Source organism: Candoia aspera, chromosome 2, assembly GCF_035149785.1.
Source record: "Candoia aspera isolate rCanAsp1 chromosome 2, rCanAsp1.hap2, whole genome shotgun sequence".
NCBI classification, from domain to species: Eukaryota; Metazoa; Chordata; class Lepidosauria; order Squamata; family Boidae; genus Candoia; species Candoia aspera.
Genome location: NC_086154.1, coordinates 123,341,683 through 123,367,221, shown reverse-complemented (window position 1 = coordinate 123,367,221; position 25,539 = coordinate 123,341,683). Strand labels below are relative to the sequence as shown.

The window sequence follows — 25,539 nt, the reverse complement described above, 5'->3', positions numbered from 1 at the left end:
CCTAGGTAAACTTATTCCTCACACATGTTTAGAAAACTTGCTTTACAGATATATAGCATCAATTGATACCTTCTCATCCCCGAGTTCTTCCTTTTGATTTTGCAATTCAAGTTTTTTCTACTCTTTGGGGGATGGCTATTGATTTATGTACAGTAGTAGATGATGGGCAGTTTTTAAAAAACTGATGTTATTCACCTAATCATAGTCTTTACTTAAGAGTGTATAGAATAAAAAGTCAAACAAAAGCCAAAGACTGTTGGGCAGTCCAGTAAACAGGGAAGAGTGATCAATCTGAAATAGGTCAACTGAGTCTACTCCTACGTTCTCAGCAATTTTATATTGTGTTTAAAGTCAGAAACCAGATTATTTCTCAAGTATGCCTAAGGAGCAGAATTCCAGTTTGAATGGTGTCCTCTCATTGGTCTTCAAGAGTTGGAGCCATCCATATGCTTCCTCCCCACTCACAGTTTCTCTTGCTCTAAAAAAATCTTTCTGAGGAAATATCCATTCACATTTTTTTTTCTGCTCTAAAGAAACATAAGCATTAGGCAGCATTATGAGTTTTAGTTTGTACCAAAGGGCCGGGTTGTAGAAAAAAACCCACACTGAAAATTTAAAAATCTATTTTCACTAAAATATTTTCCAGGACACAAGTTACACAATACATACTACAAAAGTGCAGGGATTGGAACGGCTGATTTTAATTTCTGTATGTATTTGTTAAACACTATTTTCTTAAACAAATTCTGAAAGAGCTTATAAAAATCAGCTAGAAAGATATTGTTCTGTATCTCTGGATCATTTTGTTATGCTAATGTCTCTGTCTGCAACTTCACTGTGGGATTTTTATTCCTGAAGTACACAAGAGCATTTTCAAAATACCTGCTTTTCACATACAGTATAAAAGATCTGGATTTTGCTTCCTCTGTTTTGTTTCAGAAAAACAAAGAAATCCCTTCAAACAGGTGTTGTTCTCCTGTTGACCATATTGATATGAAGTCCCTCTTTGAATTCCTTTTGAAGGAAATTGTGGACTTGAAAAAAGCCAGCATCTTGTTCCATATTGTAACTCGCTGCCGTTGTGACCTTCAAGGGTTCCCTGGAGAGGGTGTACATGGAGATTTCATTCATAGGAAGAGAACCTGCCATTTTCATACCAACCGGAGAAACATCCCTGGATGGAGAAGGCTCTGTTGATCGAGAACTGGATCTGGACCGCCTTCTCCTGTATCTGTAGCTTGGCATCCTTGCATAAGGAGAAGCGGACGAAGTCTTAAGGAACTGCTTCTTGGTCTTAAACCTCAGCTCTTTGTTTTTGTCAATATAAATGTTCACAGCTAGGACACCAACTGTTTCTGCCACAATAAAAGACAAGGCTCCAAAATAAAAAGACCAGCCATAACTGTATTGGTTCTTTTTATCCTCATCCCGCTTGTCACTAGGATCACCTGCATTGCTGGAGATGTAGACAATAATTCCTATTATGTTACTTAATCCTGGAAAGAAAATAGCAGGGGAAGTCTGGTTAGGTGAATAGCTCCAGAAGACAATTATCATGACAATTTTCTTGCCACATCAACTTGCCTCTTACTCTTAATTACTCCGCTGGCTAATCAATTGCCCCCCTGTTCTGAGCATGATTTTATTTGCTTTATATTTGGGACTGGAACCTTAACTTCAGAATTACAAAATTTCTTACAGTTGCAATTGCTTTACACAGGAAAAGATGGCTTTAATTTTAAGGTTTTATAACTGTACAGTATAACATTTTTTAAGCTTTTGTGCTGTTTTAAGTCTATTTGTCAGATGTGACTAGTCATTGATTGCAGTTAAGACATAGTCCCAGAAACAGACATATCATGTATAGTTGCCTAGACTTGAAGTACAAAACACTTGGAGGGCATCAAGTAATTTAACTTTGCTTATGTTATCTATGTGGTTTAAGGCAATAATTTTCAAACAGACTCTAGGAATGTTCAAGAAGAAATTCAATAGTGTAAGATAAGTCACAGATAACAACAGTTACTACAGCATGTCCAGTGTGTTCTAAGACCCATCTCAAGACAGATAAAAGATGAAGCCATGGGAAGTGCCTCAAGTGAATTGTGTATGCATATTATTTTAAATTGTTTTTAGATCCAGTACAATATATCCTATACTACACAGAAGGATCAGGGCATCCTGCGTGATGAATACAAAAATAGTTAAAATACTTACAGTTGAAATGTATGTTAACAATAGCATTTATTAAAACCCATGTAAATTCATCTGATAATTATAAGATCAGATCTGACCCAGCTGCGTAGAAACCAGGTGGCTGGCTGGTAGGAAGGTGATGAACCGGATGGGGAAGAGTGATTGCTCTCCTATTAGAATTGTGGGAAATTAGACAAGGGATTAACTATGTTTATTACTAATTCGACTCTGCGTTGGGTGTTGTTTGACGTTGGGCGATTGAGGTGGCTAGATAACTGGGTAGAGTGGAGATGGAGGAGAGGGGATTAGTAGGGACAGGCAGGAGGAAATATGGCAGGATTGGGGTGTGTGTGTGTGTGTGAACCATTCCAGCAGAAAAGAGATTGGACATTTGGTTGTGATCTCTACTTTGGCCCCCAGTCTCAGCTCAGGAGCCAGACAACTAGATTGCTTGCTATGCTAGACTCAGGTTGATTTTTTTGAATGCCAGCCTCTGAGGCAGACCTGGCATGATCACTGAGACCTGGCTAGACAAAAAGGGGACAGTCCCCCTTGTCTAGCTAAATTTCCTGTTTTATATCAGTCATCACCTCATGGCAAGGGAGACGTTGTAGCAATTGTGTATCAGGAGAGCCTGAACATTGTGAGGAGCACTGTTTCACAGATGGCCAGATGTGAGACTCTGCTTGTGAAGCTGAGCCAAAGGGACAAACTGGGGGTGCTACTATTATACCATCCTCTCAGCTACATGGAAGCATCCCTTCCCAAACTGCTTGATCTCACTGAAGGAGTGGTTGTTGATTCACCCAGACCTTGGTATTGGGTAATTTTAACCTTCCATCTCTGGGACTGAAGGAAGGTCAAGAGTTCATGGGCACCATGACAGCCATAGGTTTCTGCAGCTTATCACTGGCCTGTCCCACATTACTAGCTACACATTAAATCTAGCTTTTACTTGAACCAGATAAAATGTGATATGGTTCTTAGAGCTATCTCCATCAGTCTTTTGTCATGGACAGATCATTTCCTCATGACAATGAGATTAATCAAAGCCACCAGCCTCAACAGGAAGGAACAGCTGATTAAGATGGCATCCTCCAGATACTGTACCTTATGGATCTGGAGGGTTTCCAGATAGCGCTTGGGAATTTCCCCAGCACTCTGGAAGGTAGATCAGTTGGGTGGCTTTTCAGCCTCCAGAACACAGAGGCAACCAAGGCACTGGACAAGATTGCCTTGAATCTTAAAGAAGTGTACAGTGTTTTCCATAACCTCAGCTTAGGTCGGCGGTTCGAAACCGCGCGGCGGGGTGAGCTCCCGTTGCTCGTCCCAGCTCCTGCACACCAAGCAGTTCGAAAACATGCAAATGTGAGTAGATTAATTGGTACCGCTTCGGCGGGAAGGTAACGGCGTTCCGTGAGTCATGCTGGCCACATGACCCGGAAGTGTCCTATGGACAACGCCGGCTCCAAGGCTTTGAAACGGAGATGAGCACCGCCCCCTAGAGTCGGACACGACTGGACTTTACATCAAGGGAAACCTTTACCTTTATCTTACCATCTTTGGACTGGACCACTGCTCTGCCTGGCCAGGGAGAGAATAAGGAGATGTAATCAATGCTTCTTTGAGGTGGGGCCCTAGCAGGATCACAGAACCATTCTGAGCCATCTGCAAGAATAGGACATTTGGCACACCACTTTATGGGCGTGTCTGGGTATTCCTGCTCTTCCCTTGTGTTACATCTCTCTGTGTATAGTTATGAAGTCTGGAGTGAACTACGTACATTATGCTCTGGGTCTCCTAACTGGGAGGAAGAGGGACTTGGAACAGAATAATCACCAACATGTGGAGCTGCTGCCCACTGTCTCTCCTACAGCTATGCATGGGGATTTTTTTTCCTCTTCAGCCCACCACTGGTTTCAGCCAATTTTCAAACCCAATCTTTCTTTTGACAGCTCCTCCTTCGCTCCACTAAATCTGGTCCTATTTTGCTCTGCTGCCAGAGTCCCAGTCCATTTACATCTTACATTCCATTAGGTGAAAAGTCTGGTTTCTCTGCCTTTCTGAATCTGCCATCCTTCAGACATTCAAACTGCAAGTCTCTGAACCCCAGCACACTGTTGAGGTGATGTGAGTTCTAGTCCCACATATTTGGGGAATGCCAGGTTCAGAAACTGTATTCTATACATGGTACCAAGACCCACAGCATTTTTAGAAGAATTGTGTCAGGAAGGGTGGGTAGAAATTTGACTTTAGAGGAAGCTGTTCAGTAGAATCACTGTGAACTGGACTCTTCAACAACAGGGTCAATGCAGAGAGTCTTAGATGAAGCAAACACAAGACTGGCTGCTAAACAGTGAGCCATCTGCATAGTGTGGAAAGAATGTTGTGGCAAATCTCAGAGGAGAAGGACCAGCCCTGATGCACAGACACCTACTTTAGGATGATAAGAAATAGCATTCTCTTTTTGTGTGTCAATCACTGCTTTGAAGGAGCTAGGCATCCTGTGAGCACCAGGGGGATTTCTCAAGCCCCTGGCAACTGGAGGTGTGCGCACACACACACACACAAAAGTCTGTGCTTCGGAAAAATCAATAATAATAATAATAATAATAATAATAATAATAATAATAATTTTGAGCCTGAGTAGGGTAACATTTAATTTCCAGGCTTTCGCTTGTTAAAATAAAAGTTTTATTGCTCTGAGACTAGTATTTAAATCCCAGGTCTCTTTGGGTTCACACTATAATAACAGTAATAATGGAGATTGTCTTCATACTTATTATTGGTCTTCTCCCTAGTTCTCTTCTCCATCCGTGTTGATTAAAAGAAAACATAATAATATTTATGTCTTTGCTTTTGAGTGAGAGATAATTGGAAGCGGTCAGTGGAAGAGGCTGAGTTTTAACACTTGGATTTCGGTGCCAGACCAGAAAAACTGAACATGTCATTACAAAACTCCTGCGCAGGGAAAAGTTTCCTCCTATCTCTCAAAATAAGCGGCAGGTCTACATATGCATCCCCACTGAATCTGGAATAAGTGCAGATTTCCTTTAATAAGGGCTTGCCATGCGCACACTGGATCCTCCCAAAAGCTTCAGACTGGTTATAATGAAAACGTGGTAAAGTTGGAAGGTTAATTTAGGGGTATCCAGCTTCATTCACACTGACTGCTTAGCAATGTGGGTGCCACTTTTCGTATTAGTTTCTTCCCATACAAGACCCATATGAAACTACAGAACTGCCTTCCTCATCTTGATATCAGCAGGATTGGGAATTATAGTCCAACAAATCTGGAGGACATTAAGATGAAGAAGATTGCTATAATATTGTATTGTTCCACCTAGGCAATTGGTTTCTACAATGCTAGTAATATATGTCACTAGCTTCAGAAATGTTGGGCTCTTCTTTCAAAAATTGTTTCTCACCAACTTTTTAGTTTGCTCCTTTTATATTTGTACATTATTTAAAAGTTTTAAATAACGAATTACTTTAGGTGTTCTTTTTTAGCAGAAGGCAACTTCTGCTCAGGGCAATGATTTCTCTAATAAAATGCATGGAGCCACATTTCAAGCAAATGTCTGAATTGGATCTAGAAGATGCTAGTTGCACTTGGGCTCTATGCTACATGGGCAGATATTTAATAGCTCAATTTTTTTTCCTCTGGTGAATATTGAAAGCAACTAACAATATTTTTAAAAGAATATAAAAAGTTAAAAGCATATATTAAAATTAAATAGTATCAATTAACACTCAAAGGAGTGGTGAAAAAAGCTGTTGTCCAAATGTAATTCCTGGGGACTGTGTTGCATAGCCTGGGGGCAACCCAGAAGGCCCTCTGCTCAGAAAGATGAGTCTCTGATGGGGGGGGCACCTTCCAAAGCCTTTTCATATGGATCTCAACAAATGGGTTGGTTTGTAGCAGGGGTGGTAATCCCTTAGATCAGGGTTCCTCAACCTTGGCAACTTTGAAAACAACCTGGAGATTGTAGTTGGGGTAAAATGCAGCTAAGCTGTTGAATTGGCACAAAATAGAGATCATAGGATGCCTATGCTGGCTGGGGAATTCTGGGAGTTGAAGTCCGCACAGCTTAGAGTTGCCAAGGTTGAGGAATCCTGGCTTAGATAAGTTCTATGCAGTTTAGGGCATTAAAGATCAGTATCAACACCTGAAATTGTGCCTGGTGAGCAGTTGGCAGTTGGCAACCTATGCCATTCAGCATAGGCATCCTATGATCTCTATTTTGTGCCAATTCAACAGCTTAGCTGCATTTTACCCCAACTACAATCTCCAGGTTGTTTTCAAAGGCAGCCCCATGTAAAGTGCATTGCAGTAATCAAAACAGAACGTTACCAAGGCATGAATAACTCCTGCCAAAGCAAACTGGCTCAGGAAGTGTTGCAGCTGGCTCACCAGGCGTAACTGTACAAAAACATTCCTCAAGCTGCAAATCCATTGACAGCTTAGGATCAAGATATACAGGTAGTCCTCATTTAGTGACCAGAATTGGGACCAGCAACTCAATCGCTAAGTGATGTGGTCACAAAGTGGAAAATCACATGACCACAACTGCTTATGGTTTTAATTCAGCTTTCATTTGCTTTAGAACATCAGAAGGATATGACCCCAAAGAGCCGGGTGAGCCTAAATGGCTCAAAAGGTTTCCCTAACTTAACTCATGAAGAAGCCAGTAAAAGTACAAATCTTATAGCCCGTTTCCCCCAGCACTGGGATAATTAGCAAGAAGGGAATTAATGTTTGCATTTACATTCATCAGAGACGAAGGGATTAAGAGAGAGTAAGCAGGCACACAAAGGGGAATACACATTGAAAGGAATGTGCCAGTGCAGGCTGTTTTTCTAGTGCGCTCTGAGCCCCAAAATGCTTACGAGACAATCAAAAGCCAGAGGTGTGAAACTGATTAAAGTCTTATCAGTTACAGGCAGCAGCTGGGAGCTGGCTAAGTAAGGTCACAGAACTGAGCTTGTTAATTTGGCATTAGCACCTTTTGGGGAAGTGCTGCGCTGCTGCAGAGAAAAGCAGCTCTGGAAGAGATAGCTTGTTTAGGCACTCTCTCTGCTCTGCCGGGGGTGGGGGAGGAAAAAAAACAGGTCAGGTACAGGACAACACATACTGACTGTAATAGCAAACACGTGACAGATAGAGATGCTGCAAAGGTCATAATGTGGGCATTGGTCGCAGTTATTTTTTCATCACTTACAGGTAGTCCTCAGATTACGATGGCAATTGGGACCAGAATTTCTATCACTAAGCAATGCAGTCATAAAGCATTGCTTAGCTATGGCAATCCTGGCAGTTCCAGTTGCTGTTGTAACCAAGGACCGTGTGACTGGTTAAGTGAGGACCTCACGTGACTATGAAGTGGGAAGAGGTGGGAATCTAGGCAAGCAGGCTGGTGGGCAAGAGCTATGGGCAAGAGCTATGAATGATCAGGTGCCACAGGCAGGCGCTACAGAGCATGGGCAGGTGGGCAGGTGCTGCAGGCAGGCACTATGGAGTATGGGTTAGTGGGTGGGTGAAAAAGTGGTGGGAGTGGGAGTGACTTGTGACCTCCTGCTGGTTTCCCCATTGGTTTTGCTTGTGGGAAGCTGGCAGGGAAGGTTGCAAATGGTAATCACATGACTGCGGGACACTGCAACCATCATAACTGTGAGCCAGTTGCTAAGCACTCAAATAATGATCATGTGACCATGGGGATCCTGCGACGGCTGCAACTTCAAGGACTGGTCATAAGTCCCCTTTGTTCAGCACTGCCATAACTCTGAACAGTAGTTATAACCCAAGGACTACCGGTAACTTCGAATGGTCGCTGCCCAAGGCAATTGCTAAGCTAGGTCTACCTGTACTCTTAAACTGCAAACCTCCTCTTTCAGATAGAGTGCAACCCGATAAAAAGCAGTCTGAATCTCCTTCTCTGATTCCAGTTTTTTAGTCAGTCAATGTCTATCTGGTCTGATTTAATTTCAGCTTCTCCTACTTCATCCAGCCCAATATTAAACTTAAGCATCCTTCAAGGGTACTGCTTGCTCCCTTGAAGTTGGATGGTAAGAGCAATAAAATTGGGTGTTTTCAGCAGACTCATGACATCCCACTCCAAAACTCCAGATTACAACTCCTCAGCAGTTTCATATAGTTATTCATGAACAACACGATGAAGCCCTGTGGGACATGAGGCCTAGGGTACCAAATCATAATCTTTCAGCACCACTTCTGGACATGACCTGCCAAAAAGAAACAGAGCTGCTATAAATAGTGCACTTGGGGCCTAATCCTGCCAACCAATCCAGAAGAACCTCAAGGTGTCCAGAGATCTAGCAAGGCCTCACCCTCCCATTCAGTTCAAGTGTACATCATCCACCAAGGTGACTAAGGCAGTTCCAGCACCATAACCCAGTCAAAAGCCCAACAGGCCTGAGTCGAGTACTTCACCCTGGATATGGCAATAAATATCTCTCTAGGAACACAAACATGCACTCATGAGCTTAATGGTGGATAATTCAAGGACATGGTTCAGAGAAGTTGCTTTTATTGCAAAATGTTAAAGTAGCTGTTATAATGATCAAGATCAGCTGCTACAGATTGTATGAATCCAGCCATATTTATGTGTTAGCTATGCGCCTATTTCTCTTGTCCTTACCTTATAATGGACTATTTGCTACCTGTTTCTCAGCCTTGGATGCTGAGGGCATCTGCACAATGGTTTGATAATTATCTTATCTAATCTCAGACTCTTTACTTCCAGTCTTGCCAGCTTCAGCTTCCACATACAGTCAATATCATTCAGATGCTTCTGGAACTGGGAAATCACTGCCTTCTCAATCATCTTTCCTAAAATGGAATATTTGTTATTGGTGTGTAATTCTAAAGCTGTTCCTGGAGAAGGAAAGGTTCTTCAATAGAGGTCTTATTACTGCCTCTTTTAGACAGTGGAAAATAAATGCCTGCCACAAGACAGAACTGATAACTAGAATCATGGGCTGATCCCATGCTGGCCAATTTAATTAACCAGAGGGTCTAGCGAGGAGATAATAGCTCTACTTTCCCAACACATACATTCTATATTTTTGAGATCTTCAAGCTGAAAAGGTTCCTATATAACAGGTAAGTGGTTGCCAAACTTTTATCACTATGATGTGCACTAACGTTTGTGGCCTGTCAAGACAGATCTAATTGACTTTGTCCACAAAGAATAATGTAAGCTGCTCACAGCGACCTCCCAACTACTTACTCTGCATCCTTTCCCCTGCAAATCCTGGCTGCACAGTAAGATAAAGCAAGGTTGGCCTGTTCTATGTGGGTGTAATGAAGACAGAGATATAATTTACATTTTATATTTACATTTAAAAAATATAAATGCTCTCAGCTCCTCTAGACTTACTGTTTCAGTGAATATCGTACTAGCATTCCTTTAAAATTGCAGTCCCAGGAAACCAATGTAATCCACTTTTCCTGGGAGTGCCCAAAAATCTGTTCCTGTGAAGAAGCTGTTTTCTACAGATAGCCAAGCAGCCAGATGGTGGAATGCATCTTCCTTCTCTGTCACCTTGATTTATATCCTGTCTTTTTACCCAGAGGACACTCAAAGCAGCCCTCAGTGAAACCTAAGAGCCTCAGGAGGACTTGTTAATCATTATTTGATTTCAGTAAGACCTTAGTGCTACTAATGCTGATCTAACTCAGCAACACTGAAATTAAACATTCCAAATGTCAAATGCAAGCTATATAGAATCCACAACTACATCCTAAGATTGGTATGGATAAGTAGTAGAAAGATGAAGTATTTACTGTGTGTGACATCAGGATTAAACAAAGGAAATACAACCACCATTCCAGGGGTTAGCAAACTGGTACCAAGTAGACTTCAACTTCAACTTCCATCAGCTGTAGGCAGCATGACTGATGGCAAGGACTTGTAGCAACCAAAAGGTATCAGATTGCCTTCCACTGAACCATGGATATACTGCAGGACCGATCATTTGCTAGCTTACTTTGCAAGAAGGAGGGTTCCCCTTTTAGAATGTGTTAGTAAGGAGAAAAAAAATAGCACAAGAGAAGAGTACCTGAGCATGATTAGTTCTTGAGTTTTTTAGAGGAAGGCCAAGATAGAAATATGGAGTTGGATCTTATCTTGCCCCTCCAGAAACCTAAGGCCCTGTGAAATCCAAGAGGAGGAGGAAAAAAACTGGAAAATTGGGGGGAGGGGTTTCCAACAAGCTGTTCAGAAAACAAGTGGACACTCCCTTGGTGGCCTCCAGGCTGTTTGATCTAAACTTTTTACATTTTTATGTAAAGCAAAGTGCCAGTTACAGCATCATCTTTATTTTCAAGGATGATTCTGATCCTCAGATGGGCTCCATGAGCCTGATGGATGGCTGCAGCCTAGGGCTGGTTTGGAAATGGGCCCACCTGCCCCCAAATAAGAGCAAAAGCAAGCAGGGCTACTAAAAAGTGTTTTGGGGCGGGGACCTAAAACGGGCGAAAGGTTAAATCAGTGCTTTGTAACTTGTTCTGTTACACCAACCATTGTTTCTACAGCCATGTTGGAAGAGAGGCCAGGTTCCCAAAATACTAAATGTGCCTCCCAGCCTGAAGTGTGGTGACTGTATGTGGTGGCACGTGGGGCTGTGGGGGATGAGGGCTGAAGAAAATCACATCTTTGTCCTCCTTCAGTTCTAGCAGAATTGGCTCAGTGAAGGTCTGCACCCAATCGGTAATCATACAATCCCTTTGCTGATATTACTTTGGGGACATAACCTTTTCCATCCCCAATGCCCCCTGGAAAATTAAAGATGAAGACTGCAAATTATTAAGGAGGAAAAGTTACCTGCTGCTACAAAAAGAATCCCAGCACTAAGGATAATGTTGTTCTTGCTGCTGTAGATCCTCCCAGCTCCAATGCAGAGCCCTCCCAGTAAGAGCAAGATTGTGCTTAGGATGGGAAACACACTGGAGGCACGTACTATACCTGAGAAAGAAAGGAAGTGGTAGAGATACAGGGCCATGACAGGGCAAGATCGTTTTGTTCTTAAAGGAATGTACTTCTGTAGCAATTAAAACACAAATGCACATGGTCAGCGACAATTGATTAATCAAATAAGATTTATACTCAGAACTTTGAGCATGTTACTGCAGCTGCTTCCAGAAAATATTGAAAATATCATCATCATCATCATCATCATCATCATCATCAGGCATTCATATAAACCATAAAACCAGCAGTACAAAAGTAATTCCAAAAGAATAGCAGAAGACTGCAGGGAATACTCTCCGGAAAGGTGAAAAAAGCCATCTGGTTTTCAACTTCCCTGAACCTGGAGCCCACCAGGTAAGTTGGCTTGCAGTGTCAGGATCGCCCCAGCCAATACAACAATAGGGGATGAAGGGAACAGGAATGCAATTGGACTACAAGTTACCAGAATAAGGAATGTTACGTATTTGGACAAAATGTTTGCCTCTGGAATGGGAAGCCTCCCCCCGCCCGCAAAAAACTCTATCTTCTATTTGCTTTTCTGATGAGGTTTTTGCAATTGCTGCTGGAAAATTTATGAGGTTATTATCATAATCAGCTTTCCAGAGCCACAACATGGGGAAATGGCTTCTGACAAGCTACCAGCTAAAGGGGCTATAAAGAATAACCCAGAAATTAATGCAGGGAAGAGCAATGAAAAATGGATGAGCAGATGATGGCATAATGCCAGACAGGCAGTATAATGAACAGCCTCTTGCAAGCATGTGGCTTTGGCTAATTAAGCCTACTGACTGTATGGGAGCTGTCCTACAATCTGCCCTGCCCCACCCAGCCTTCTCTGGGGCTGAAGCATTAAAGCCCAAGCACCCCAGCTTTAAGGGGGAGCTTGCTTAGAGGAGGGCAGAAGGGGCATTTGATGCCCACTGCCTTCTGAGTCTCAGCAGTAATCAGCATTCTTTGTCAACCCTTCAAGGTCTGGGTTCATGAATATGATCATGCTCATATGGCATTCTTCAGTTCCACAGAATTCTGTTCTTTTACTGTATGCTTATTTTCTTATTTTATGGTTTTGAAAGCCAGCCTATTTTCTGCCTCAGCAAATTCCCCAACAGCACTGGGGCAAAAGGGCACAAACAGTAAAAGTAAAAAGAATCAGAGAGGCCAGTGAAGAAAAGAGGGAAGGGAAGAAGGGTAGTGCTGAGGATTACTGACACTGGAAGAGTGACAGAGGGCCTTTGGAGGTGGAGGAAAAAATAGATTTCCAGCATCCTGGGAATTGGCTCCTATCAGGAGAGATCAATACTTGAGTTTCTTTCACAATGTCTCTTTCGCAGATTTTACCACAAAGTAATGGGCATTTTTATTTTATACTAAATGGTAAATTGCAATCACCATGAGATGTTTACAGATTTGCAAGAGAATTACCTCAGGTAAGAGCTTCAGAACAGGCTCACAATTACTTAGAGACAGAGAAGGAAGAATAGTGGTGCTCCTAACTTAGGCAAAATGGATTAAGGACACAAGGCCCAGGTTTATTTTAATACGATGGAACTTGACCCTGGGCTTGCTTATCAAAGGAACTATTTTAAGTGTTGTTTATATCTTATACAAATCATATTAACCATGTTGGTTACTTAAGCAATAGTTGGGCATGCTTCCCACCCTCTTTCTAATAAGCTAAATCTGGTAGGTAGGAAGAGTAGATATTTTTACACTTAAAAATACCTTAAACTAAGTCAGGCTACTAGTGCATCTAGCGCAGTACTGTTTATAGCATAGGTGGAGAAGTGGTGGCCTGCTATATGTCACTGAAGTACAATTCCCAGTTTTCCTTATCATAGTACTTTGGCAAATGTGGCTACCTGTCCCTGGTCAATACTGGTTGTAACTGTCAGTTCCAGGTTTCAGGCAGAGAATTTTCCAGTCCCCCTTGAGAAGGCTAAGGCTGAATCTGGGGCCTTCTGCTCTTAAGGCTAGTAATCTATACCTAAACCAGAGTCCTTCCATATTTTACAGTGCAGACGCATTTATATCATTTTGTGTCACAGAAGAGGATTGCTGGAACAGTCTCCTGCCTTTTAGTGGTTCATTTAAGCCATAACCTACCTCCAGTCAATTCTCAAAGTTTACCAAAGCTTGCTTGGGGGGCAGGGGGAGACTAGCCTTGTCCTGAATACTCACCAAGTGCTATTATCTCCTCATATGTAGCCTTCATAGATCTGCAATCAGCACTTGATTCCGTTTCCAGTGATAGTCCCTGGAGAAAATTGGAAGCGCCTTTGATTGATCCCCATTTATTATTTCTTATTTGGACTCTTTATAACAGCATCTCTTTGAAGGTGAAAGGAGGGATATTTATCACATGCTTTATCCAACATATAGGCTGTTTAAACAAGGTTGCATGTTTGCTCCACTTTTGTTTAATAATAGTATCCATGCCATGATGGGTCACTTAGGCAACCTGAATGCTCACCCTCCTAACCTGGCAGACGGGCACATCTCCATCCTACTGTATGTGGATAATGCAGCAATGCTGTCAAGCTCCAAGAGGCTCTAGCAGAGCATTGCATGTCCTGATACAGTATTGCCAAGAAGACCAAGTAATGATCCATTATAGTAAAACTAAGTTTACGGTCTTTGCAAAGACATGGTGCGTATGTGCTGTATTTTGTCATATTTCTAGTTATATTTTGTTGTATTTCTAGTTATGAATTGTTATATAGAGAGTTATAAATTGTATATTAAATAGTCTCTTTCTTATTTGGAGTCCCTCGTTTTATATACTGTAGTATTCTTACATTGTAACCTACACTGTATTTTTTATGGCAGAAGTGATATTCTTATATGCAGGCCAAAGACCATAATAACATCTTCTTGTGGCACTTACTGATTTTAAGTATTTCAGGAAATAATGCTAACCCTTTAGTAACAAGGTGTTATTTTTCTTCCTTCCCTACAAATGACTAATGTATCCAAGGTTAAGACGCTCTAATTTTCTAGGATTGGAGACTTGATTCTGATTATCCTGAACAGAGATAAGTGAGAAGGTCGCTTCTGCTTGAAAAACTGCCACAGAATATAGGTTTTGCTCTACATGCCTAGAAATGAGGCAATGTGAGCAAATCATACTTCAGAAAAAGTCTCCATAAAGCATTGCTATTCATTATGCAAGGGTGGCAGAATGTGGCAGCTGTTCATTCCGCTTGGTTTCCTTCCAGGCTCTAGGAAAAAGGGAAGATTAGTGACCAAGACTTGCTATCAACTCAGTCATGCAAACTAAGACATTTTTTTGTGCTAACTATAGCCTCTTGATGCCTGAATATTTTCAGACAACATCGTAAGTGAATGAAGATTGGTTTCAGCAAAGTTGCACCTGCTGTAATGAAAAGGATAAATTGGTTCTCTCTCTTCTGGATGTCCAGCATCAGCTCAACTATTGGGGCAGCCTCAGAAATCATATTACAGTCAAATGAATATTTCAGCATGACGACAAGTGGCTTTCACGTTAGCTGAGGTTCTGGGCAGGCCAGGGCAAGGAGTATCTTATATTTTTACTGATGATGTCGCAAGGGACACTTTTAGTTGGAAAGACACAATATATCTTTATGCTGCTATGCACATTTGTACCACCCTCTCTCCTGGGGTCCCAGAAAGCTCTTAAAACCTGGCTTTGGTCCCAGGCTTGGGGTTAATGTATTTTTGGGGACCCTGCTGTGGCTTCTTGTTGCTGTTATGATTGTTTTAGTCCGGGCTGTCTCTGTGGTTTTATGTTTTTAATTGTTTTTACTCCTTTTTGGTTCTGTATGTTGCCCAGAGTCCATCTGAGTTGAGTGGCTCTAACAAATAATAACAATAATAATAATAATAATAATAATAAATAGCCATTTTTTATTTAGTAGAAGCATTGTTAATGAAAGGAATGAGAGAGGGATAATGGACAAATGGAAGGAAGGAAGGAAGGAAGGAAGGAAGGAAGGAAGGAAGGAAGGAAGGAAGGAAGGAAGGAAGGAGCTAAAGCCTTTTCAAAATAATTGTTGAGCCTCTGACACGAAGGTCCAGCAGTGGCTATGAGGGCTGTAAGAACAATATGCTCTGATAGTATTCACTGTCTAGAGCTTAAGGAGAGAAAAAAAGAATTCTTATGAAAAAGATAACTAGAGGCTTTATTACTATTGTTGCCTATTTCAGACATTCAGCAAAGTCTTTTTAGCTTAAATGCACACTTATGTTTGTCATAATTTCTTGATGTCACTCTCTACAACAGCATACCTCAACTAGGCACCCTTTGGTTACCTCCTTATTAAATTTATATGCTGCTACAATTGTGATAATAATGTCCATAATTTCCACCCCCTGGCCATGCTAGCTGATAGTTTTGGGATTTTTGTATCCATAACCCACCTGAATGGGACTAAGCTGAGGAAGGTTGCTCAGTTGATATGTAAATATTCTTGAACTTTCAGTGAATTAAAAAAATATTCTCCAAGAGGCTAAGCTGATACACGTATTTTTAAGCTCATGCAAGACTAATTAAATCTTGGAATTCGAGTCTTTCCATCTTAAAAAGTGAAGAAACTGATCCACCCTGGTCTTTTCATTAAGGATAATATCAGAATGTTTGATTATTTAAAGTTTTCTTCTATTTCCTAAGAAAACAAACTTCTAATTTGTCTTAGTCTGAAAGTTAAAAATGAGAACCAAGAGTCCTCCCATTGTCTAACAGGTATGTTTGACTCTGAGGATTCCTGCTGAATAATAGGATATAGGACTTACCAAAAGAGTTGGTTGTACATAGCAGAACCCTTTCCTATTCTAGCTTCCTTTACTGGATGGATGGCATAGAGCTTTACTATCTTGTCCTCAGGCTTTTTGTTTTTTCGTTTTAAATTACAATTCCCTCACTTCCCTTAGGATTGAATCCTGAGGACTGCTGGATAGTTGAAAACAAAGGGAAGGCACGTTGCTGTCAGCCCTTCTCTTGTTACTTTATTAGATCAGTGGCCTGCGGCTGAACTGACTGCTGAACCATGCGCTTTGTATCTTAGCACCTTATTATTCTAAATACTGTGACAGTACATATTATTTGCATGTCACTGACTGTACATTTAAACTTTTGTCTAGTTATTTTATTTTATTTTATTTCAAATGCTTTTATGCTACTTCAGTTCTTCCCACCACACAGCTAATGGCAAAAAACAGACACAGAAAACAAAAGACACCCCCTCCCAATAAATAATACATATGAAAAATAACATCCTTGATACCGTGACTTATAACATCCCTAACTAATTTAAAACCATCTATCACAATACTCAATAAATTACATCTATTCTGATAGCACTAACATACGTCTCAGATAATCTGTTCCTTGTTCCACTCTCCCAAAGCATCTTTGAAAAAGACAAGTTTTTAATAACTTTCTCAGAATCAAGAGTATGAGCATAGTTCTAGTAGGAGAGCTCCTGAAGACAAGACCCCTCGTGCTGAACCTCAGGAGTCATGGAGAGGCTCAGCAAACATTTTCTGCAGGCATGGCTAGGGGTGGGGGGCAGATTCTCTCTGGGTCAGTCCTGTAAGGTAGACCAGACTAAGAAACCAATGCCGTATTGGCCAGAACTACTTTTATTGTAACAGCTCTAGTCACTGAATCTTGCAAGTCTGAAAGTGCTTCCCCCCGCCGCTCACTTTATCCTTGGGTAAACTAGGGAGGAGCCCTAGTTTTCTCAAATTAATTTCTTGGAACCAGCTCATCACTTATCTGATTGTTGCCTTTGTAGCAGCTCTGCCTCCTCTCCTTCAGGACCATTCCAATGCCCTCTACAGTTTGGAATAAGCCATTTTGGAGAAAACTAGGCCCCAAGCCTTGCAGGTCTTTCTAAATTAGCACCTGCATCCTGCACTGTACTCAAAAATGGTTGGGCGGACAATGCAGCTCCCACAGGACTAATGTTATATGGCTATAGCTAGTAGATCTGCTTCTGCATCAACTGAAATTTCCAAACGGTCTTCAAGGGTAGGCCCATGTGGAGTGCATTACAATTGTCCATACATGAGGGGAAAAGGGCATAACTATTGCCAGAACCTCCTGTTCCAAGAATGCCAGCAATTGCCATACCAGCTGTTGTCATTTAGCATCTTATTATTACATGTGAGAGAACCAGTTTGATGTAGTGGTTAAGGCATTAGGCCAGAAACGGACCATGAGTTCTACTCCCACCTTAGGCACGAAGCCAGCTGGGTGACCTTGGGCCAGTCCCTCTCTCAGCCCAAGGAAGGAGGCACTGGCAAACCACTTCTGAAAAACCTTGCCAAGAAAACTGCAGGGACTTGTCCAGGACACGACTGAACAGATTAAATAAATAAACAATAATTTTAAAAAATGTGAATGTTAAAGGGAAAAGACAAATCCTACACTTCTACCATCTATCTAGTAGGAGTTCTATATAAACTTAACTTCTAACAGTTATATAGTATAACTGTTTTCAGCAGCATTAATGCATGCAGCTTTGCAAGTAGCTGTAACTTAAAATATAATAAAGATAAAAAAAGAAAGCTTTAGCTATCCTCTGTAAATCCTATCTCTTCTTCCCTATGCAGAAAAATTTGGTGATTTTCTAACTTTTCTGACAAATTGGCCAGTATTTAGAAAACTGAACTGAAAAGTCAGCGTGACTGGTTAGCTGGCCAACCAGAGAGGCTTTTAAGTGGAGACTGAAAAACATCCAGGAGAAGCAGTATAAATCATGGCTAAGAAGCACAGCTCACAGGGAGGAATAATTAGGCATAAGATAGAAGAGTAAAACAGTAAATGGAAGCATGCAAATGTGGATAAGTCAAAGAGAAAGGAATGGAGGCTCATTGAGGTAACATGAAGGTGATGTCGTGTATATCTTTTTGAGGGGAAAATCAGAAAATAAATAAATAAATCAGAAATATAAATGAAAATCAGACTATAAATGAAAATAAGTATCAGAAGCAAAAAATGACTATTACTTGGGGGAGAACTGTACAAGCAGCAAGGCTAAGACCAGACAGACTGAAGTTGGGGTACAAGTAGTGGTGGGATTCTGCAGATTGCCCTAAACTGACCTGGATCAGTGAGAAATAAGATTTAGATGTTTGTAGTCATGTCTTGTTCGCTCAAGACAATTGGCTAAATTCACCTACCACTCTCTTTGCCTGTGTTCAGTAAGACACACCTTCCCTTTAAATCAGCTCCCTCTACGTGTTCGTAGAGGACACGGTGGCGCTGCGGATTAAACCGCTGAGCTGCTGAGCTTGCCAGTCGGAAGGTTGGCGGTTCGAATCTGCATGACAGGGTGAGCTCCCGTTGCTAGTCCCAGCTCCTGCCAACCTAGCATTTTGAAAACATGCAAATGTGAGTAGATTAATAGGTACCGCTTCAGCGGGCAGGTAACGGCGTTCCATTTAGTCATGCCGGCCACATGACCACGGAAATGTCTACGGACAAACGCCGGCTCTTCGGCTTTGAAACGGAGATGAGCACCGCCCCCTAGAGTCGGACACGACTGGACTTAATGTCAAGGGAAACCTTTACCTTTACTTTACTACGTGTTCATAGCTTCATATCCTATGCCTGAAAACTGGAGTTGGGTCTACCTGTCACACAGGGCCTGGCAACAATCTCTGTTTGGATGCCCTGCAAACTTTCCTGGATGGAAGAAAGCCGGAAGAAGGATGTGGTAGCAATTCTTTGGATCTTTGGCAAGTGGGTCAGTTCTTTAATGGGCAGGAAGATATTTAACACCAGGGACTATTATTTTATTCTCAGCAACTTGGAACACAAGAATAACACTTAGGGACTTAAAACACACAGTGGAATGCAACTGCAGAAAACTGACAGCAAACTTCATAAAGTCCACTTCAAAACAAAGGAAACCAATGGAAACCACAGTGGTGTGGGACAGCAATATTTATCCCCTCTCTCGCTGCAGACAGTTGCACTGAGGCACTGCTGGTTGCTTCTTTTGTGGTACTTCATGGGACATGCTGCCAAAATCAGAACAAACTGACCCAGCTAGAGAAAATTGGCAGCCAGGGAGGAGGAGACTCCAGGAATTGCACAAAAGTCTTCGGGAGCTACTTACGTTTTACAGGCTACTCACCTTTGGTTCAGATATACAAATGAATTTCAATATGATAAAATTGAAATCTGGTCAATTAAAATGACAAAATGCATCGATTTAACATTGCTGGTGGTGTTAATACAAAAGTATGATATTCATGCATGAAAATCCAAGCATCATATTTAGATTGTTATTCCAAAAAGGAACAAATCACACACAACTCCTCTTCCAGCCACCAATATGAATTTAAGTTTGTTTTGGCTTTTACACTTACGGAGAAGGTATTCAGAGCTGTCGTGATCATAGTCGTTGTCTTCAGGGAAATGGTTGATTCGAAAACAGTGTCCCTTGTATATCCCTGAAAAAGAAGAAAATGCCCAAAGAAATAGATTAGAAGAGGCTTTCCTGGTGACGAACTCATCCAAAATAATCAATATTTCTGTGGTATTTGAATCCTCTGCTGAATTCAACAGGTGATTTATAGTAATATTTTTGTAGATCTGTTTGTCTTCAATGCCATAAGGAAGCAGAAAGATACTGGCAGATCTCTGTTAATGCAAACAGTCTGATATATTTTATTAACAAGAAACCCAGAGGTACACTTGGTTCCCTCCTTCCTAACATTTGAGAAGGCACAACAAACTATTTGTTTTCAGTGGGCCTTTGGCCTCAAAGGAGGAATTGTGGGTGACCATCTACTTTTAAGGCTATGAATATTTTCATGTGGGTGAGGCAGGGTATTAATTAAAGTTATTAAACTTTTACTCGTACATCACCCAGAATCTGTGGATTAGAGCAGTCCATAAATACTGTGAAATAAATAAAATATTTTCATTCTCATTTCAGTCAGTATTTTTTTCTTGAAATACATTCTTCTTTATAATGTCTACTATTTTTGCAGTTTCTTTACCTTTTTTCTCTGTCAGACTGGCTGATGGAAAAGAGTGGACACTTAAAATGAATCAACATGTTGAACATCTAGGCATCTGGTCCTGCTAGGGGTGACTAATCAAGCATGGGTCACAGCCATTATTAAGGCCTATCTCGTGGCAATAAGGGTGGTGAAAGGTCAATATTTCTCCACCAATATTGCATTTGTGGCTAGCTGTCTGGTGGTCTTATTCCAGATGACCTGAACCCTTCTGGAAGGGGGTGATTCGGAACTTCACCTAAAAGGCCGCTGTGAAGAATATGCTTGACATCTGATCTATAAAGCTGCTCCTATTTGTGCTCAGTTGGACTCTGGCCTTGGAGCATGCCCTGTGGAGGTGACTAGGGTTCAGTCTGTCTTGGTTAATTGGGAGGAGTTTGATCCTGTTTGTCCTGAGGAAGTGGACAGGGTTCTTGTGACTGTTAGCTAAGCCACCTCTGTTTTAGATCCACGCCCTTCCTGGTTGGGTAAGGCTGCCTGGGAGATGACATGTGGTTGGGTCTTGGTGTGGTAAATTCCTCTCTGAGAGAGGGGATGATTCCACTGGCTCTTAAGGAGGCAGTGGTCTGCCCCCTCCTCAGAAGGCCATTGCTGGACCTAACTGTTCTGGACAATTTTTGTCCAATCTCTAAACTTCCCTTTTTGGGGAAGGTTGGAGAAGGTAGTTGCGTGGCAGTTCTGGAGAACTCTGGAAGAAGCTGATTATCAGGATTCAGACCCCAATACAGGACTGAGACAGCACTGATAGCACTTCTAGGTGACCTCTGGAGGAAGTGGATGGGAGTGGTTTGTCTGTCCTTGCTCTTCTTGACCTCTCATCCACCTTATTGGCTCACTCACTATACATAATAACAACAATAAAATGAGTTATACTATACATATTTCACAGGCTCCTCCTCTTCATACAATGCTTCCCATTCTATAAATTCAGACTGTTTATTAATGATGCTGGAAAGACTAGCTCCAACCCAAATCTTCTCCTAGATCAGATTAGATCCGATTATTGCCATTCTATTACCATTCATACTAACTAAATTTTTATTATTAAAAACAATCCAGGTGATAACTGAAAGGAAGTAAGACTATAACATACCCAGAACTGATGTTCCTATCGGGAGTCATTACAGGGCTGCTGTTGAAATGGCATTCTCATACCTAATCCCTCTCTTCTATGAAATATATCCTTCTGTGGGCCATACTGGCTGAGGAAGATGGGAACTGTAAGTGAATAAATCTAATGAATGATAAATTGAAGAAGGCTAATAGCAGGGAACTACACATTTTGTGTGGTGTGCTACAAAAAGAACTCGATGTGAGAGTACTGTTTTCAGAATAGTACAGTCTTTCCCAACATTTACCCACATTCTAACTGGAGAAGAATAAGAAAATACATTTCTTTTCCTTTTTGGTTCATTTGAGTCATCCTTGACTCCCGGCAACTACATGGACAATTCCCTGCGGTTTTCCTGGTAACAATTTTTTTGGAATTGGTTTGCCACTGCCTTCTTCCTAGGGCTGAGAGAGAGAGCCAGCCTCATCCTGCTGGCTTTGTCCTTAAGGCAAGACTAGAACTCAAGGTCTCTGTTTCTAGCCCAGTGCCTTTAACCACTACACCAAACTGGCTTTCAGTTTCATTTTACGGTGTTTGAAATGTTTGACCTTACAGTATAGTTTTTGATTTGCTGGTATTTCTGGCCCTTAAACTCTTCATAATGCTCCCTCTCTTCCAATATATGAACGTTCAGGGGTCCTAAACAAAGTAGTTTTTCTTTTATTTCCTGTTTCTTTTAATTGGATTTGTAGTGCTGTCTATATTAAACTTCCAGACTTGTGCAGTCTTCCAAGGCCCATATGTGACTGACATACCTAAAGGTTTTCTTGAACAGGACAACACCTGCACAAGATCTTTTCATTCCTTTCTTAATAATGCAAGCTGGAATTTTCTTTTCACAGCCACCTCACGTAGAGTTGATTAAGCAGAAACCAGTGCCGTGCCATATTGTGCTTCAATGAGATTCTGCCATTTAGGAACACCTACCTAGTGAAGAGCAATATAAATAGAGAATCCTCAAGCACAATTTATTTGTCCCAGTTACAAGAAGCCAGGGTTTTTTCTACCTACATTTTTCATGAAAGAAATGAACCAACATGCTTTTCACTCTCTTTAAAACTTGCCTATAGGAACTCCACACATATTCAGTTTAGATTAGAACACATGCAGAATTTGTTTGAATTACAGAACAATCCTGTGTCTTTTCAGAAGAAGCACCCCCCCCCCTTATGTTCAATGTAAATTGCATAGGACTGGATTCTTGAGCTACTTAGCAGCCATGCCATAAACAATAAATTGTGTGTTGTGTCAACTCTCAAGTCCACTAAAGTTTCTCATTTAACTAACTAAGAGGGGATTGGATTTAGTAAAGTCTTTTTTCAAGAACAGTATCTCACTATCTACCAGGGACTTAGTTCTCCTTTTGCTTGAGAAAATGGGGCTTCTCTAAGAACCCCTTGTCAGTTATCTCCTTGTTATTTAATATCTTTATGGTGACTCAGTGGTTAAGACACCAGGCTTGTCAACCGGAAGGTTGCACATTCGGCGGTTCGAGATCTAAGTGCTGCGTGACGGAGTGAGCTCCCGCACTCGCCCCAGCTCTTGCCAACCTAGCAATTCAAAAGCATGCAAATGCAAGTAGATGAATAGGTACCGCTTCGGTGGGAAGGTAACAGTGTTCCGTGACTGCCCTGCTGGCCACATGACTGCGGAAGTGTCCTTAGACAATGCTGGCTCTTCGGCCTTAAATGGAGATGAGCCCCACCCCTAGTGTCAGACATGGCTAAACGGGAACCTTTACCTTACCTTTATGGCCTCACATGGGGTGGAAAAAGATAAGAGAAAGTAACATTTTTGGTTGTACTGTGGTGACAATCTTTATTGTACCACACAGACATTCATTTTCCCCCCGATGGAGGAAAAAATGATTGAAAAGGCAGGTAACAGGGAGGTGATAGCTTCTGCCCTGCTTAGCAATTGCCAAGCAGGCTAAAAAAATGGCAACTGCATGACATAACCAGCCAGCCAGAGTCTTTTGGAGTGGGTAATAATAAATTTAGCAATAATAATTATAACAACAACTGTGGGTTTGGATGCCTTGTACTATTGTGCAATGTCCAGTATAGACCAGATTCCTCAAATTCTTGTTTTCAGTCTTTCTCATGCAATCTGCAGTTATAATTGCACATTTTCATCTCATAAACAACGGGTCTCTTTTGATTTAAGCCTCTCCTTCTTGATCTCTGGCAGAAGTAGACCATTCTTTTCCCTTTGCTCTTTGAAGGAGGTTTTAATTTAAATGTCTAGATGAAATGTCAATTTTGTGAGATTCTGTCACAAGGTGTGGCAGGTTGTCATATGTATATCATACGCCCACCATGGTATTGACTGCTTTGTGGAGATTGGATGCATCACAGGTTTGCTCTAAGGAGAAACAACTGTGTTCAAGGGGAAAACAGTGGTTGGAGGAAGAGGAAATCTGATAGGAAAAAGCTATCTAGAGGAGATAAAAACACATGCATTTAGTTTTGAGAGTTTGAAAAGAGGCAGTTGCTCTGTGAGGTAGGAAATAATATTTCCAGGAAGAAAAATGCATAGAAGGAAAGGAGTTGCTTCAACCAATTGCTGTTTGACATTCTGCAAGTTGGGATACTTATCCAGATGCCTGGCCACATGCTGCTGGTTGGCATATACTCTGTCTTAAAGTCTTACCCTTACCAGAGACAGTTTTTTTTTACTGGAAAGAGACTTTAACTGCATCTGTGTGCAATGACAAATGTTGCTTCGTTGTTTTATGAAAAAGCCTTGAGCATGTGCTCTCTCTCCTCCTCCTGCAAGGCTGCAGGAAGAGATAATCAAGCTTTCTCTTCTATTTTCAGTTAAATTCAATACATCCAAATCCTAAAGTGTGTATGGAAACAAGCCAGCCTTGTAAGTCATTGAAACGGGTTTGCTTCTTGTCCTAAACCTGTGACTCTCCTGTGAGCCCATTCCCAGAGATTAGCGGCTGATCAATGCATCCTGCAAATGCTGGTAACATAATTATGAAAATTTGTTAGTGAGTAGATGACAGAGAAGATAATTGCAAGCATTTGGAGTTATATCAATCAGCTTCCATTCTTACTGTGTTAATAACTTGGCTGCATTTCAAATAAGCTCTTCTCTTGCGGCTGCTACTCCCAAGCATGATGGTGTCATCGTGCTTATTGGAAAAAAGAAAATCACACCCCAGACCTTTACCTTGCTATGAATCCCCCTTTCACAGATGAATCTGATGGAAAAGCTTAGTCTAATTAAAAAAATTCTTGGTTGGGGTGTGGGGGTGACATCAACATACAGAACCCGCTGCAAGTGACCTGTTACCTGATCAAAACAGTGTGGTGATCTTAAGAGCCAACATACACCTGGCTCAAAACCACAAAAGAGGGTGGTAAAGCTAGAGCAATTGCATAAGAACTTTAGGAAAAACAGAAGACACTGCATGAAACGTGCAAATGCCAGACTAAAGGAGAACAAAAAAGCCCACCCTCACATATTCTGCAGTTGACTGAAGGATGGTGCCCATCATAACTATTGATCTGAAGATCTGTACCCACCATCCAGAGTCTACCAAGAAAGGGGCAGGTTGTACATACTGTAGCAAGCAAGCAAGCAAGCATTTTTTTAAAACGTTTCAATAGTTCCCTTTTGCAGCTTTCAATTGCCAGCCTGCTGACATCTACTGTAAACTACTGGTGTTTGTGTTTGCAGAGTCCTCCTGTCACAACCCTTCCCTTATCTTTCTACCTCTACCCATCTTTCTCCCTACAATCCTGTTTGCTCCTCATGTTCATCTGACCAGAGCTTGCTTTCAGTTTCCCACTCCAGGCTGCTGTTTCCAGGATCTGAGCCTTTGGGGTCTGGCCCTATAATTCTGGAATCAGCACCCTTCCTCCCTTTTCCTCTGTGGAAATTTGATGGCCTTTAACAGGGGCTTAAATACATTTTATTTCATTAATGTGTCAGTGAGGGGTCTGGTTGTTCCACCCTACTTTTATTTAGCTGATGTTCTAGGCAATACCTGTTTTAAATTACGCTGGAGGTATATTCACTCAATTCTATCCCAGGGCGTTGCTTTAAATTTATTGTGGTGTTGGTTGTTTTCATGTTAATATTTGTTGATTGGAATCTAAGCTATTTTTATGGATGGATTTGTTATTGTTATTTGTTTGGTACCACACCCTGGTAAATGTGCATTATAATCATTATAATCATTATTATTTTATTTATAGCTGGGTTTGATTT

At 41.3% G+C, this 25,539-nt stretch overlaps 1 protein-coding gene across 1 annotated transcript in view; it reads right to left on the bottom strand.

The window, feature by feature from the left end:
* Positions 1 to 814: 814 nt before the first annotated feature.
* The window catches only part of CACNG4 (calcium voltage-gated channel auxiliary subunit gamma 4), an 84,950-nt gene continuing 60,225 nt past the window's right edge, over positions 815 to 25,539 (bottom strand). The window contains exons 2-4 of the mRNA XM_063296542.1: positions 19,548 to 19,631; positions 11,043 to 11,183; positions 815 to 1,496 (exon numbers count right to left, since the gene is read on the bottom strand). Of these exons, the coding sequence (XP_063152612.1) occupies positions 958 to 1,496; positions 11,043 to 11,183; positions 19,548 to 19,631 (764 nt within the window). The 3' untranslated portion in view covers positions 815 to 957. The remainder of the gene's footprint in view (positions 1,497 to 11,042; positions 11,184 to 19,547; positions 19,632 to 25,539) is intronic.